The sequence below is a fragment of the Coregonus lavaretus genome (assembly GCF_964263955.1).
Source record: "Coregonus lavaretus genome assembly, chromosome: 8".
NCBI lineage: Eukaryota > Metazoa > Chordata > Actinopteri > Salmoniformes > Salmonidae > Coregonus > Coregonus lavaretus.
The window spans coordinates 9,394,881-9,408,603 of NC_139995.1; the positions used below are offsets into that span (position 1 = coordinate 9,394,881).

General features: G+C 43.4%; 1 protein-coding gene across 1 annotated transcript in view; it reads right to left on the reverse strand.

Moving 5' to 3' along the window:
• LOC311133489 (neuron navigator 1-like) overlaps window positions 1-13,723 on the reverse strand; it is a 130,990-nt gene that overhangs the window by 90,678 nt on the left and 26,589 nt on the right. The window contains exon 2 of the mRNA XM_084166977.1: window positions 1,504-2,253. Within this exon, the coding sequence (XP_084023103.1) occupies window positions 1,504-2,253 (750 nt within the window). The remainder of the gene's footprint in view (window positions 1-1,503; window positions 2,254-13,723) is intronic.

Sequence of the window (13,723 nt, forward strand, 5' to 3'; positions counted from 1 at the left end):
ACCAGAGAAGAGCTGACCCTTTCAGAAGCCTGCAGAGAAACAGACCCCCAAAATGGGTCTGGGACTTGAAATTGGCAATTTAATAGAGCCAGGGGTTGGACACAATTGAAATTGAGGTCACTGATTCAGCAGCTGATGCACAAACTGAAGTACAGTGGGATGAATGCCAGCCATGTATGACCGTCAGAGAAAGACAAGGTTTGGGTGGGATATTTGGTTCTTGGTCCTAATCTGTGCTGTTGTTTCTGATCAAGGTCAAAGCCAATTAACCCAACACACTAATCTAACGCACTCAATTGGGATAATGACATGCATAGACAGAGGCCAATAAAAAAGCACAGTAGGCAATACAGTTATCAACCTATATCACTTGTCAGTATAAAACCTGACAGAAAAATGACGCTGTACTGTATGTATCAGAAAAAGAGAGCTATTCTGTTCAAAATGTGCTGTGTTTAGTCAATGATATCTACACATTATACAATCTTTATCCACCTGGTTGTAAACAAAGAGGTTGTCGTTCTACTGAGATACCTACAGGAGAGAGAGAGAGAGAGAGAGAGAGAGAGAGAGAGAGAGAGAGAGGCCCAGCCATGGCCATTTTCTTTCCCGTTGCAGACAGTGTGGGCACCATCTGTCAATGGCCACGGATGAATGGGGCTGGGAGGAGGCTAAATATGTGTCTCACAGTGGGCTGAAAATGAATTAAATATGGCTTGGTTTATTTCCCAGCTCCTATTTTCTGGAACTAGTCACAGATATCCCTGCATGGAGCATACAGAGGGCTACAGAATCACTGAGGGCATAGCTGGTTAGTAGACCCACTGCAGCAGACTAGAGCTGAGATGGAATAGAGATCAGTGTGCCACTGACTAGCCCCAGGTTTTCTTTTTTTCTTTCATGCCATTGAATAGCCAGTGCTATATAGTGATGGGGGAAAAATCGACACAGTTATATATCGTAATATTATTTGGACTATATTATATTGATACTTTGACTCCAAGTATCGATTTACTGGCAATTCCCAGCCCTAGTGCTATAGGAAACAACCGTATACACACAATCAATGACATCATGCTTCACATGCCAGAGGATATTAAAAACAATAACCTAAATGCATTGCAAACAATGGAGGTATTCTCCACCACCACCAGTCATGACTGATCAAAACCCCTGCTTCACAATAATGTGGAAACAACTTTAAATCAAAATGCCAAAGCTGGGGCAGCATTCAAGAGAAAGCTTTTCAAATGCATGCGTTGTGAACACTGAGAGACGGTATAAAAACCATAGAGGCTTTTTCTCAATCGATGCTGGGCCAGATTAGCTCCAGTAAGGGACAATGAAGTCTGCAGCAGCAAGCAGGTGTTAGCGACAGCTGTAGTAAGGGGGCGTGCTGACGGCGCGAGGCGTCGAGAGGAGAGAGGGGCGTTTTTATTTGTTGTGCTGTAGAAAGCAACAGGCTCGACAGGCAGGGAAAAGGTTCTGCTTGGTTTTACTCACCCAGCATCTGGCTGAAGAGAAGCTGCTCCAGGTCACCCAGGACAGTCACTACCAGCTCTGGATCCACCTTGAGGAAGGACTGGCTCCCATCCCCTTGGCCCTTGGCCCCTGCCTCCCCAGAAGCTCCCGTCACCTGCTTCTTGTTGGCAGCCTTGGCCTTGCTGGAGAGGATCTCATCATCAGATTTGCCATCCTCAGGGGCCTTACTCAGGGGCTTCACCTCTGCATAGGGCCCCCTGGGGATCCGGCTCTGACCGGGTCTGACTAGGCCAGAAGGAGCCGCCAGTGGGCTGAAGGGTTTGGGTTTGCCCTGGAAGAGAGAATGCTCTGACTTGGAGAGGTTGCGTGAGAGTGGCGCGCCCCCTCCTCCACCACTGCCACTGCCACCCCCTCCTGCCAGCTTGGGCTTGCCCGTCTTTAGGTGCCCTGCTCCAGTCTTGGCCATATCATCACACCACTTAGGCTCGTAGAGGTGCATCTTCTTCTCTGCATCGGTGAGCACGGCCAGGTTGGTCAGGGACCTCTGCTTGCGGAGGTTGGAGGACACTGGCAGCCTCCCCTCAGAACTACCTGCACGGTACACCCTCAGTTCCCCTCGCTGGGCACTCTGGGGCACCCCCGACTTGCCCCTCTTGGCTGCCATGCCAATAGCTTTGCCCTCGGCTTGGCCGTACGTTTTGGTACTTTCCGCCCGTTCCATCTTTAAATCTCCTTCTCTGCCTCCTTTCACACTACTTCTGAGCATGCCTCCTGCATGAGAGCATTGAGAAAAGCATCAGCAAGGAGAAAGAAATAGTCTTCCTCTCAGCCCCCTTGTCCTTGTCAGGAGAAAACAGAAAAAGGCAACCAAGGCACAGTTCTTGGATCTTTGGTCCTTTTTGCAGACAGATTATTGTTATTTTCCTCTCTCTGTCCTGACAGACTGCTGCTGCTGCAGCTGTTGCAGTGCTGCCCAGGTTCTCCCTTCGTTTATCTCCTTTCTTTCCCTGCCCTCTCTCTCTTTCGTTCTCCCCGGCTCCGTTTCCTACTCCTCCCTTCAGCAGAGCCTCCTGCCGCTGAAGCACGCAGCAGCAGAATGACAGTAGCAGCAGACGCAACAACAATCCCTCCCCCCTCTTCCTCCTCCTCTCTCTCTCCATCCCTCCTCCCTCTCTCCTCCTATGTACCATTTAAAGATACGTTGCTCTGCCTCAGCAGTATGTGTGAAATGTAAGGGGAGGATGAGGAAAAAGAATCATGGCGTTTTTAATACTGGACAGCATAATTCGTTTTTTATCACAGGCATGTTTTCACACGCCCTCGTCTCTCTCAATCCCTTTGTTCTTCCCCTCCCCCCTCCCTCACCTCTTGGGTCAGGCACGTTCATCGCACATACAATTATGCATGATTTGCGCTGTGGAAATGGATTGTGCAGTCAGACACATTTAGGCACGTCATTTACTCAGTGCACAAAATGAACAGGGTTAACAACCCGTGAGGAAAGCTGTGTCCAAAAGCCCACAACAACTGGAACATCCAGCTTAGCTGTTTATCCTGTCTGAGCTGGCTTATTACCTAACTCTAACCCTGTTTTAATCATATGCTTAAATCTACTGAGTGTTATCGGATTTTTACTTAAATGGAACTAGTCTACTGACGTTTACAGAAGAACAATCCTGTCCAATAAGTTTCAAAGTGTGTCAATACCGTATTTTCATATATACAGTTGAAGTCGGAAGTTTACATACACCTTAGCCAAATACATTTAAACTCAGTTTCTCACAATTCCTGACATTTAATCCTAGTAAAAATTCCCTGTCTTAGGTCAGTTAGGATCACCACTTTATTTTAAAAATGTGAAATGTCAGAATAATAGTAGAGAGAATGATTTATTTCAGCTTTTATTTCTTTCATCACATTCCCAGTGGGTCAGAAGTTTGCCTTTAAATGGTGTAACTTGGGTCAAACGTTTCGGGTAGCCTTCCACAAGCTTCCCACAATAAGTTGGGTGAATGTTGGCCCATTCCTCCTGACAGAGCTGGTGTAACTGAGTCAGGTTTGTAGGCCTCCTTGCTCGCACACACTTTTTCAGTTCTGCCCACAAATTTTCTATAGGATTGAGGTCAGGGCTTTGTGATGGCGACGCCAATACCTTGACTTTGTTGTCCTTAAGCCATTTTGCCACAACTTTGGAAGTATGCTTGGGGTCATTGTCCATTTGGAAGACCCATTTGCGACCAAGCTTTAACCTCCTGACTGATGTCTTGAGATGTTGCTTCAATATATCCACATAATTGTCCTTCCTCATGATGCCATCTATTTTGTGAAGTGCACCAGTCCCTCCTGAAGCAAAGCATCCCCACAGCATGATGCTGCCAACCCCGTGCTTCACGGTTGGGATGGTGTTCTTCGGCTTGCAAGCGTCTCCCTTTTTCCTCCAAACATAACGATGGTCATTATGGCCAAACAGTTCTCTTTTTGTTTAATCAGACCAGAGAACATTTCTCCAAAAAGCACGATCTTTGTCCCCAAGTGCAGTTGCAAACCGTAGTCTGGCTTTTTTATGGCGGTTTTGGAGCAGTGGCTTCTTCCTTGCTGAGCGGCCTTTCAGGTTATGTCGATATAGGACTCGTTTTACTGTCGATATAGATACTTTTCTACCTGTTTCCTCCAGCACCTTCACAAGGTCCTTTGCTGTTGTTCTGGGATGGATTTGCACTTTTCGCACCAAAGTACGTTCATCTCTAGGATACCTTCCTGAGCGGTATGACAGCTGCGTGGTCCCATGGTGTTTATACTTGCGTACTATTGTTTGTACAGATGAACGTGGTACCTTCAGGCATTTGGAAATTGCTCCCACGAATGAACTAGACTTGTGGAGGTCTACAATTTTTTTTCTGAGGTCTTGGTTTATTTCTTTTGATTTTCCCATGATGTCAAGCAAAGAGGCACTGAGTTTGAAGGTAGGCCTTAAAATACATCCACAGGTACACCTCCAATTGACTCAAATGATGTCAATTAGCCTATCAGAAGCTTCTAAAGCCATGACATCATTTTCTGGAATTTTCCAAGCTGTTTAAAGGCACAGTCAACTTAGTGTATGTAAACTTCTGACCCACTGGAATTGTGATACAGTGAATTATAAGTGAAATAATCTGTCTGTAAACAATTGTTGGAAAAATGACTTGTGTCATGCACAAAGTAGATGTCCTAACCGACTTGCCAAAACTATAGTTTGTTAACAAGAAATTTGTGGAGTGGTTGAAAAACAAGTTTTAATGACTCCAACCTAAGTGTATGTAATCTTCCGACTTCAACTGTATAAGTATACACCATTTACTGTAGCAACATAATTTGCAAGTCATAATTTCCCATGGACATTAACATCTTATTTAGAAAATCAAAAAATATTTATTTCATATAATATCACACGTGTATCAAAATTATTGATGGTATATCAAATAAAATTGTATTGGTCGTGTACACAGTTTCACACAATAGGATACAAGCTTGTCAGAGCAGCTTGGGAGTGAGGTCATCATCAATGGACTCAACTCTGCATTGTGACAAGCAAGAACAAGTTTCAAGTAAACAAAACAACATGCTGATTTTGGCAGGTGTATATGGAGGTTTTCAGGTCAGGTCCTCTTTCACTATACAGTATCCCGCCAACAGCCTAGAGTGTCACTGGACCAAACAATTGTCAGCTTTCCCCTGGCCCTTGAAATCAGTCAATTGAAATTAATTCATTTGGCCCTAATCTATGGATTTCACATGACTGGGCAGGGGCGCCAGCCATGGGTGGGCCTGGGAGGGCATAGGCCCAACCGATCAGAATGAGTTTTTCCTGACAAAAGGGCTTTATTATAGACAGAAAAACTCCTCAGGCCCCCTCCCTCCCATCCTCAGACGATCCCGCAGGTGAAGAAGCCGGATGTGGAGGTCCTTGGCTAGCGTGGTTACACGTGGTCTGCGGTTGTGAGGCCGGTTGGACATACTGCCAAATTCTCTAAACCGACATTGGAGGTGGCTTATTGTAGAGAAATGAACATTACATTCTCTGTCAACAGCTCTGTTGGACATTCCTGCAGTCAGCATGCCATTTGCATGCTCCCTCAAAACTTGAGACATCTGTGTTGCGTGACAAAACTGCACATTTTAGACGTGGCCTTTTATTGTCCCCAGCACAAGGTGCACCTGTGTAATGATCATGCTGTTTAATCAGCTTCTTGATATGCCACACCTGTCAGGTGGATGGATAATCTTGTCAAAGGATCAAATGCTCACTAACAGGGATGTAAACAAATGTGTGCACCAAATTTGAGAGAAATAAGCTTTTTGTGCGCATGGAACATTTCTGGAATCTTTTATTTCAGCTCATGAAACATGGGGCCAGAACTTTACATGTTGCATTTATATTTTTGTTCAGTGTACTAAGAAATGAAATGGTGAAATGGTAATTAGACAGTTAACCTATTTATTCATTTTTTGTTTCTTTGGAATTCAATAAAACAAGCACAGCTAGGCGCCATTTGATACCACAATTTCCTATTGAATACCAGGAAAATACTGTAAATTAAAGTGCTAGCACAGTTTGGAAAGAGCTGCAAGCAGCATATGCACTAAATCCAGGTAACAGCATCCAACCCAGACTCATAATGTCTTATAGTGTGTAAGTATAGCACTGGAATTACTGCATAATGACTGTCTGCTTCACCCCCTCCCCTTAGAACTTGTGGACATTCATTGACTCTAAATACTGCATGAGGACTGCTATACCAGCTAGGTGGCTTTCTGTTCACACAGACAACAGAGCTGGGAAATACATGCTGTTCATTAACCTCTATTCCTTCTATAACAGTATAATAGTACAATATAGTGTGTTGACACACAGTATGTGTGTAATGTGCCCGCTTGAGAAATCAAGGAGTCATTTCTAGGTTGTGCTCAAAAGCAATGAAACACAATTGCTCTTAACCAGGAGAACCAATAACCTTCTGGGAACACTATGGTTCACTTTGCTTTGATGCAATGCAACGGACTAGTTTGTTACGATGCCTCGAGGGCCCTTTCTGCTCTCCCACCGTGTGCCTACACACTCCACTGGCCTGATATGTGGGTCCCGGGGAACCTGGGGTTCTTCTGAGACCCATGAAGTCATTTGATGTGGCTTAGCGAGGGGGACTGAAAACAATGTCATGTTTTGTTCTTGCTCGTCACAAGCAATGCCCCCATGCTGAGTTGAGACCATTGATGCTCTGACAAGCTTGTTTCCTGTTGTGTAGATATTTGAGGATGGGAATAAGTTGATCACAATATTTTGGAAGTATTTTTTGTGAGCATATTTATGAAATGTAGCTGAAGATATTGCAATTGCATCAAGTCATTTCTGTCTGAGCAACCCTACTGCATAACCAACATATTAACTGCGCATTAGTCCTTATAAAGAGCATGTTAGCTTACAAAACACCACAAAAAGTATCATAACGCACTCAGCCAATGATAAGGTTTGGTGTGAGGTATGACCCAGGTGCGGTGCAGGATAGACAGTAGGCAGTAGGCAGAGATGGTGAAACAAGGATCTTTACTGGTGGTCCAGAAGCCAGGATACAAAATAACGGACTTAACACAGTAAAATAAAGGTGGAACAAATAATTCTCCAAAAACAGGCTGACAGCCAAAATACGAAATAGTAACTACGACTGAAATAATAAAGAAAAAGGGAGAACACTTCTCGAGTCCCTGTACATACTTCTCCGATCAGACACTGATTAGTACTACTGTGCATAGAGAAACAAGCAGAGAAAACTGAGCAAGGGAACACAGGGAAATGAGGGCTTAAATACACAGGCGAACAGGTAGACACAGGTGACACCAATAAGATAATGATTAGGCCAGACTGTTAGTAAGGAGGTGGCTAAGGTTGTCGGAGGATGACACCTAGTTGATCGCTCCGGAACTGCGACCCCCTCCTGTAACAATAGCTAACCCATTTCCTGACTGCTCTCGACTGAGTTAATGAACTAGGAGAGAGACACCCTTCCTCAGGAGAGACAAGGGTGAAACAGCATCCAGCATCATGCCGCTGCTTTCCCACACATCTGGAGACTATTCCGAATGTACTGGCCAGCAGTGTGTGTGGTGTTTGTGTGTGTGTGTGTGTGTGTGTTGTGTGTGTGTGTCTGGTTGTGTGTGTATGTCTATGAGCAAAGAGGCCATGAGGGGACAGCTCCACAGCTGCCAGTAGTAAATTTCCCTGGACAATCTGTGTAATCATTATGTGGCAACTCAGCTGCTATGGTGCTGCAACATATGATGATGCAACATCTAAAAGATGTAGAGGAATGTCCAAATGTTCTCGCCCAATGTGTGTGTGTTTGTGTGTATGTGTGTGTGTGTGGTCAAAGAAAAACAGAGTGATCATATACAGTGGGGAAAAAAAGTATTTAGTCAGCCACCAATTGTGCAAGTTCTCCCACTTAAAAAGATGAGAGAGGCCTGTAATTTTCATCATAGGTACACGTCAACTATGACAGACAAAATGAGGAAAAAAAATCCAGAAAATCACATTGTAGGATTTTTTATGAATTTATTGGCATATGATGGTGGAAAATAAGTATTTGGTCAATAACAAAAGTTTCTCAATACTTTGTTATATACCCTTTGTTGGCAATGACACATGTCAAACGTTTTCTGTAAGTCTTCACAAGGTTTTCACACACTGTTGCTGGTATTTTGGCCCATTCCTCCATGCAGATCTCCTCTAGAGCAGTGATGTTTTGGGGCTGTCGCTGGGCAACACAGACTTTCAACTCCCTCCAAAGATTTTCTATGGGGTTGAGATCTGGAGACTGGCTAGGCCACTCCAGGACCTTGAAATGCTTATTACGAAGCCACTCCTTCGTTGCCCGGGCGGTGTGTTTGGGATCATTGTCATGCTGAAAGACCCAGCCACGTTTCATCTTCAATGCCCTTGCTGATGGAAGGAGTGTTTCACTCAAAATCTCACGATACATGGCCCCATTCATTCTTTCCTTTACACGGATCAGTCGTCCTGGTCCCTTTGCAGAAAAACAGCCCCAAAGCATGATGTTTCCAACCCCATGCTTCACAGTAGGTATGGTGTTCTTTGGATGCAACTCAGCATTCTTTGTCCTCCAAACATGACGAGTTGAGTTTTTACCAAAAAGTTATATTTTGGTTTCATCTGACCATATGACATTCTCCCAATCCTCTTCTGGATCATCCAAATGCACTTCAGACGGGCCTGGACATGTACTGGCTTAAGCAGGGGGACACGTCTTGCACTGCAGGATTTGAGTCCCTGGCGGCGTAGTGTGTTACTGATGGTTGGCTTTGTTACTTTGGTCCCAGCTCTCAGCAGGTCATTCACTAGGTCCCCCCGTGTGGTTCTGGGATTTTTGCTCACCGTTCTTGTGATCATTTTGACCCCACGGGGTGAGATCTTGCGTGGAGCCCCAGATCGAGGGAGATTATCAGTGGTCTTGTATGTCTTCCATTTCCTAATAATTGCTCCCCCAGTTGATTTCTTCAAACCAAGCTGCTTACCTATTGCAGATTCAGTCTTCCCAGCCTGGTGCAGGTCTACAATTTTGTTTTTGGTGTCCTTTGACAGCTCTTTGGTCTTGGCCATTGTGAAGTTTGGAGTGTGACTGTTTGAGGTTGTGGACAGGTGTCTTTTATACTGATAACAAGTTCAAACAGGTGCCATTAATACAGGTAATGAGTGGAGGACAGAGGAGCCTCTTAAAGAAGAAGTTACAGGTCTGTGAGAGCCAGAAATCTTGCTTGTTTGTAGGTGACCAAATACTTATTTTCCACCATAATTTGCAAATAAATTCATTAAAAATCCTACAATGGGATTTTCTGGATTTTTTTTTCTCAATTTGTCTGTCATAGTTGACATGTACCTATGATGAAAATTACAGGCCTCTCTCATCTTTTTAAGTGGGAGAACTTGCACAATTGGTGGCTGACTAAATACTTTTTTTCCCCACTGTATATCCTACCATAAAAATAAAACTTGTTTCAAACACAAATTAAATCATTTTGCTGAGTGGAATATGAGACCAACAGTCCAGGATATTGTAAAAATCTGAATAAAATAGTCATTCTAAACCCATTCGAGAGAATCGTGCGTGCCGCCTCTACCTGTTTTATAACATGATTCGCTATGAAACAGACATGCACATTTTTTTACTTGAGAAATACTGCACCAAACAACTTAGCTTGATTTTGCGCGACCAAGATCTCCTCTGAAAAAACGTCAAAACTTAATAACAGATTTCTTGATTAATCTTAGATGAATTCTGACTATTTTGAGGAAGCAGTAGTGGCTGTTGTTGCTACTCCAGAGGGACAAACAACAGTAAACGCCAGGGTACGATATGTAAACATAACACACCCACATCGAACCACACCCCCAAGACCCAAATCTCGTTTTTCTTAATGAGCAGCAGAAAAACACATGCAGTATCAGTGTGTTCAGCCCCCTTTAAGACATGACTGCCATATATCCCCTTCTGAAATTCAGTCAATGCTGGTATAACTGCAATCAGCACAGCAATCAGATCAGAGTTATATATAATTTGTTTCTTTAGATTGTTTCTTTGTTTTGTTTCACTAATGAAGCCACACACTGATTACACTGATGAAGCCACACAGAGAACATTTATCCATATGAAATAAACATATAACCAAAGGAGACCTCTCTCCCTTATCAATAGTGTCTAAAACACAGTGACAGGTTGGAAGTGGCCCCCAGGGCTGTCCCGAGGGGATGAGAGGCACTCACTGACAGGAGGGCAATAGTCGATCCCCAGATCAAATCACTGGGTCCCTCAGTCCTACATCTGTCCATTTGGCCCTGAAAACCACTCAACCATGCAACCTGCCACCACCCTCTCTCAGAGGGATAGAGTGAGGGGCAGCCACAGCCTCTCTAAGTCTAAATACTACTTTGAAGGCTTTTATAGTGAATGTAGCTTTATGAGATACTTTTCTCATTATCCGTGCGCTGGGTGTTCATAAACAGTACTAATCAGTACAACACTTGGACCCAATGCCCCCCTATTTCTATTACATTACCAGTGACCTTAGTATTCTCCTCTTAGGCCTGTGGTAATTGTAGGTTAACATTGTGGTTTGTTGTAGATAGGAATGTTTGTAAATGGATAGTAATGGCAGAATGACTATTCTCCAATCATCAACCATTAAGTAGTCTGAAAACTTCGTACTAAACATTTTCACAGACATGTCACTGTGAAATCGAAAAGCTCCTATTCAACATTTGACGATGTGAAACTTACAAACTCCTGCTGTACTTGTCTTCTCCGGTAAGATATGACTAAAACAGACAATGGAGTTTACAGTTCCGAATGGCTTTTTAAGCAGTTTTCATCTGTTGTACAGGATTTGAGAGTGATTTTGACATGTTTTCCCACATGTGCGGTTATGAAAAGCTGTACTGACAAGACAGCAGCAGTGACATCCAGTTGTGACAAACTGCTGGAGGAGATCCTAGATCCTGATGTATCAAACCGGTGGGGACACTGGAGTAATGAAGCTTTTATTGTACTTTACATTAGCAGTCATTGTAGTGAGAATTAGTGACAGGGGCTGAGTTTGGCCTATTAACAGTAGACTATTATAATATAGATGTAATATACTGTATGTGCCTGGCAGTCTGACCTGTTTACTGAAAAACAACTGCATGTCAACATACAGTATCATATTTCGGCGTATTCCTATAACTGACAAAAAATACAGGGGGTGATTAAAATGTTCTAAATGTAGCGATGTGTTTTATTTGTTGTTATTTTGTCTTTTGTTGTTAGGGGGTAGATCAGCTTTAATATTGCAGATAGATTGTAACTTCCATCAATGTAATTGTCTGCATGACTTCCAATCCCCCATGTATTTTTTTTCTTCTCACAAATATATATATATATATATATATATATATATATATATATATATATATATATATATATATATATATACACATATACACAGTGGGGAGAACAAGTATTTGATACACTGCCGATTTTGCAGGTATTCCTACTTACAAAACATGTAGAGGTCTGCAATTTTTAGCAAAGGTATACTTCAACTGTGAGAGACGGAATCTAAAACAAAAATCCAGAAAATCACATTGTATGATTTTTAAGTAATTAATTTGTATTTTATTGCATGACATAAGTACAGTGGGGGAAAAAAGTATTTAGTCAGCCACCAATTCATCATAGGTACACGTCAACTATGACAGACAAAATGAGAAGAAAAAAATCCAGAAAATCACAGTGTAGGATTTTTTATGAATTTATTTGCAAATTATGGTGGAAAATAAGTATTTGGTCAATAACAAAAGTTTCTCAATACTTTGTTATATACCCTTTGTTGGCAATGACACAGGTCAAACGTTTTCTGTAAGGCTTCACAAGGTTTTCACACACTGTTGCTGGTATTTTGGCCCATTCCTCCATGCAGATCTCCTCTAGAGCAGTGATGTTTTGGGGCTGTCGCTGGGCAACACGGACTTTCAACTCCCTCCAAAGATGTTCTATGGGGTTGAGATCTGGAGACTGGCTAGGCCACTCCAGGACCTTGAAATGCTTCTTACGAAGCCACTCCTTCGTTGCCCGGGCGGTGTGTTTGGGATCATTGTCATGCTGAAAGACCCAGCCACGTTTCATCTTCAATGCCCTTGCTGATGGAAGGAGGTTTTCACTCAAAATCTCATGATACATGGCCCCATTCATTCTTTCCTTTACACGGATCAGTCGTCCTGGTCCCTTTGCAGAAAAACAGCCCCAAAGCATGATGTTTCCACCCCCATGCTTCACAGTAGGTATGGTGTTCTTTGGATGCAACTCAGCATTCTTTGTCCTCCAAACACGACGAGTTGAGTTTTTACCAAAAAGTTATATTTTGGTTTCATCTGACCATATGACATTCTCCCAATCCTTTTCTGGATCATCCAAATGCACTCTAGCAAACTTCAGACGGGCCTGGACATGTACTGGCTTAAGCAGGGGGACACGTCTCGCACTGCAGGATTTGAGTCCCTGGTGGCGTAGTGTGTTACTGATGGTAGGCTTTGTTACTTTGGTCCCAGCTCTCTGCAGGTCATTCACTAGGTCCTCCCGTGTGGTTCTGGGATTTTTGCTCACCGTTCTTGTGATCATTTTGACCCCACGGGGTGAGATCTTGCGTGGAGCCCCAGATCGAGGGAGATTATCAGTGGTCTTGTATGTCTTCCATTTCCTAATAATTGCTCCCACAGTTGATTTCTTCAAACCAAGCTGCTTACCTATTGCAGATTCAGTCTTACCAGCCTGGTGCAGGTCTACAATTTTGTTTCTGGTGTCCTTTGACAGCTCTTTGGTCTTGGCCATAGTGGAGTTTGTAGTGTGACTGTTTGAGGTTGTGGACAGGTGTCCTTTATACTGATAACAAGTTCAAACAGCTGCCATTAATACAGGTAACGAGTGGAGGACAGAGGAGCCTCTTAAAGAAGAAGTTACAGGTCTGTGAGAGCCAGAAATCTTGCTTGTTTGTAGGTGACCAAATACTTATTTTCCACCATAATTTGCAAATAAATTCATTAAAAATCCTACAATGTGATTTTCTGGATTTTTTTAAATCAATTTGTCTGTCATAGTTGATGTGTACATATGATGAAAATTACAGGCCTCTCTCATCTTTTTAAGTGGGAGAACTTGCACAATTGGTGGCTGACTAAATACTTTTTGCCCCACTGTATTTGATTCATCAGAAAAGCAGAACTTAATATTTGGTACAGAAACCTTTGTTTGCAATTACAGAGATCATACGTTTCCTGTAGGTCTTGACCAGGTTTGCACACACTGCAGCAGGGATTTTGGCCCACTCCTCCATACAGACCTTCTCCAGATCCTTCAGGTTTCGGGGCTGTCGTTGGGCAATACGGACTTTCAGCTCCCTCCAAAGATTTTCTATTGGGTTCAGGTCTGGAGACTGGCTAGGCCACTCCAGGACCTTGAGATGCTTCTTACGGAGCCACTCCTTAGTTGCCCTGGCTGTGTGTTTCGGGTCGTTGCCATGCTGGAAGACCCAGCCACGACCCATCTTCAATGCTCTTACTGAGGTTGTTGGCCAAGATCTCGAGATACATGGCCCCATCCATCCTCCCCTCAATACGGTGCAGTCGTCCTGTCTCCTTTGCAGAAAAGCATCCCCA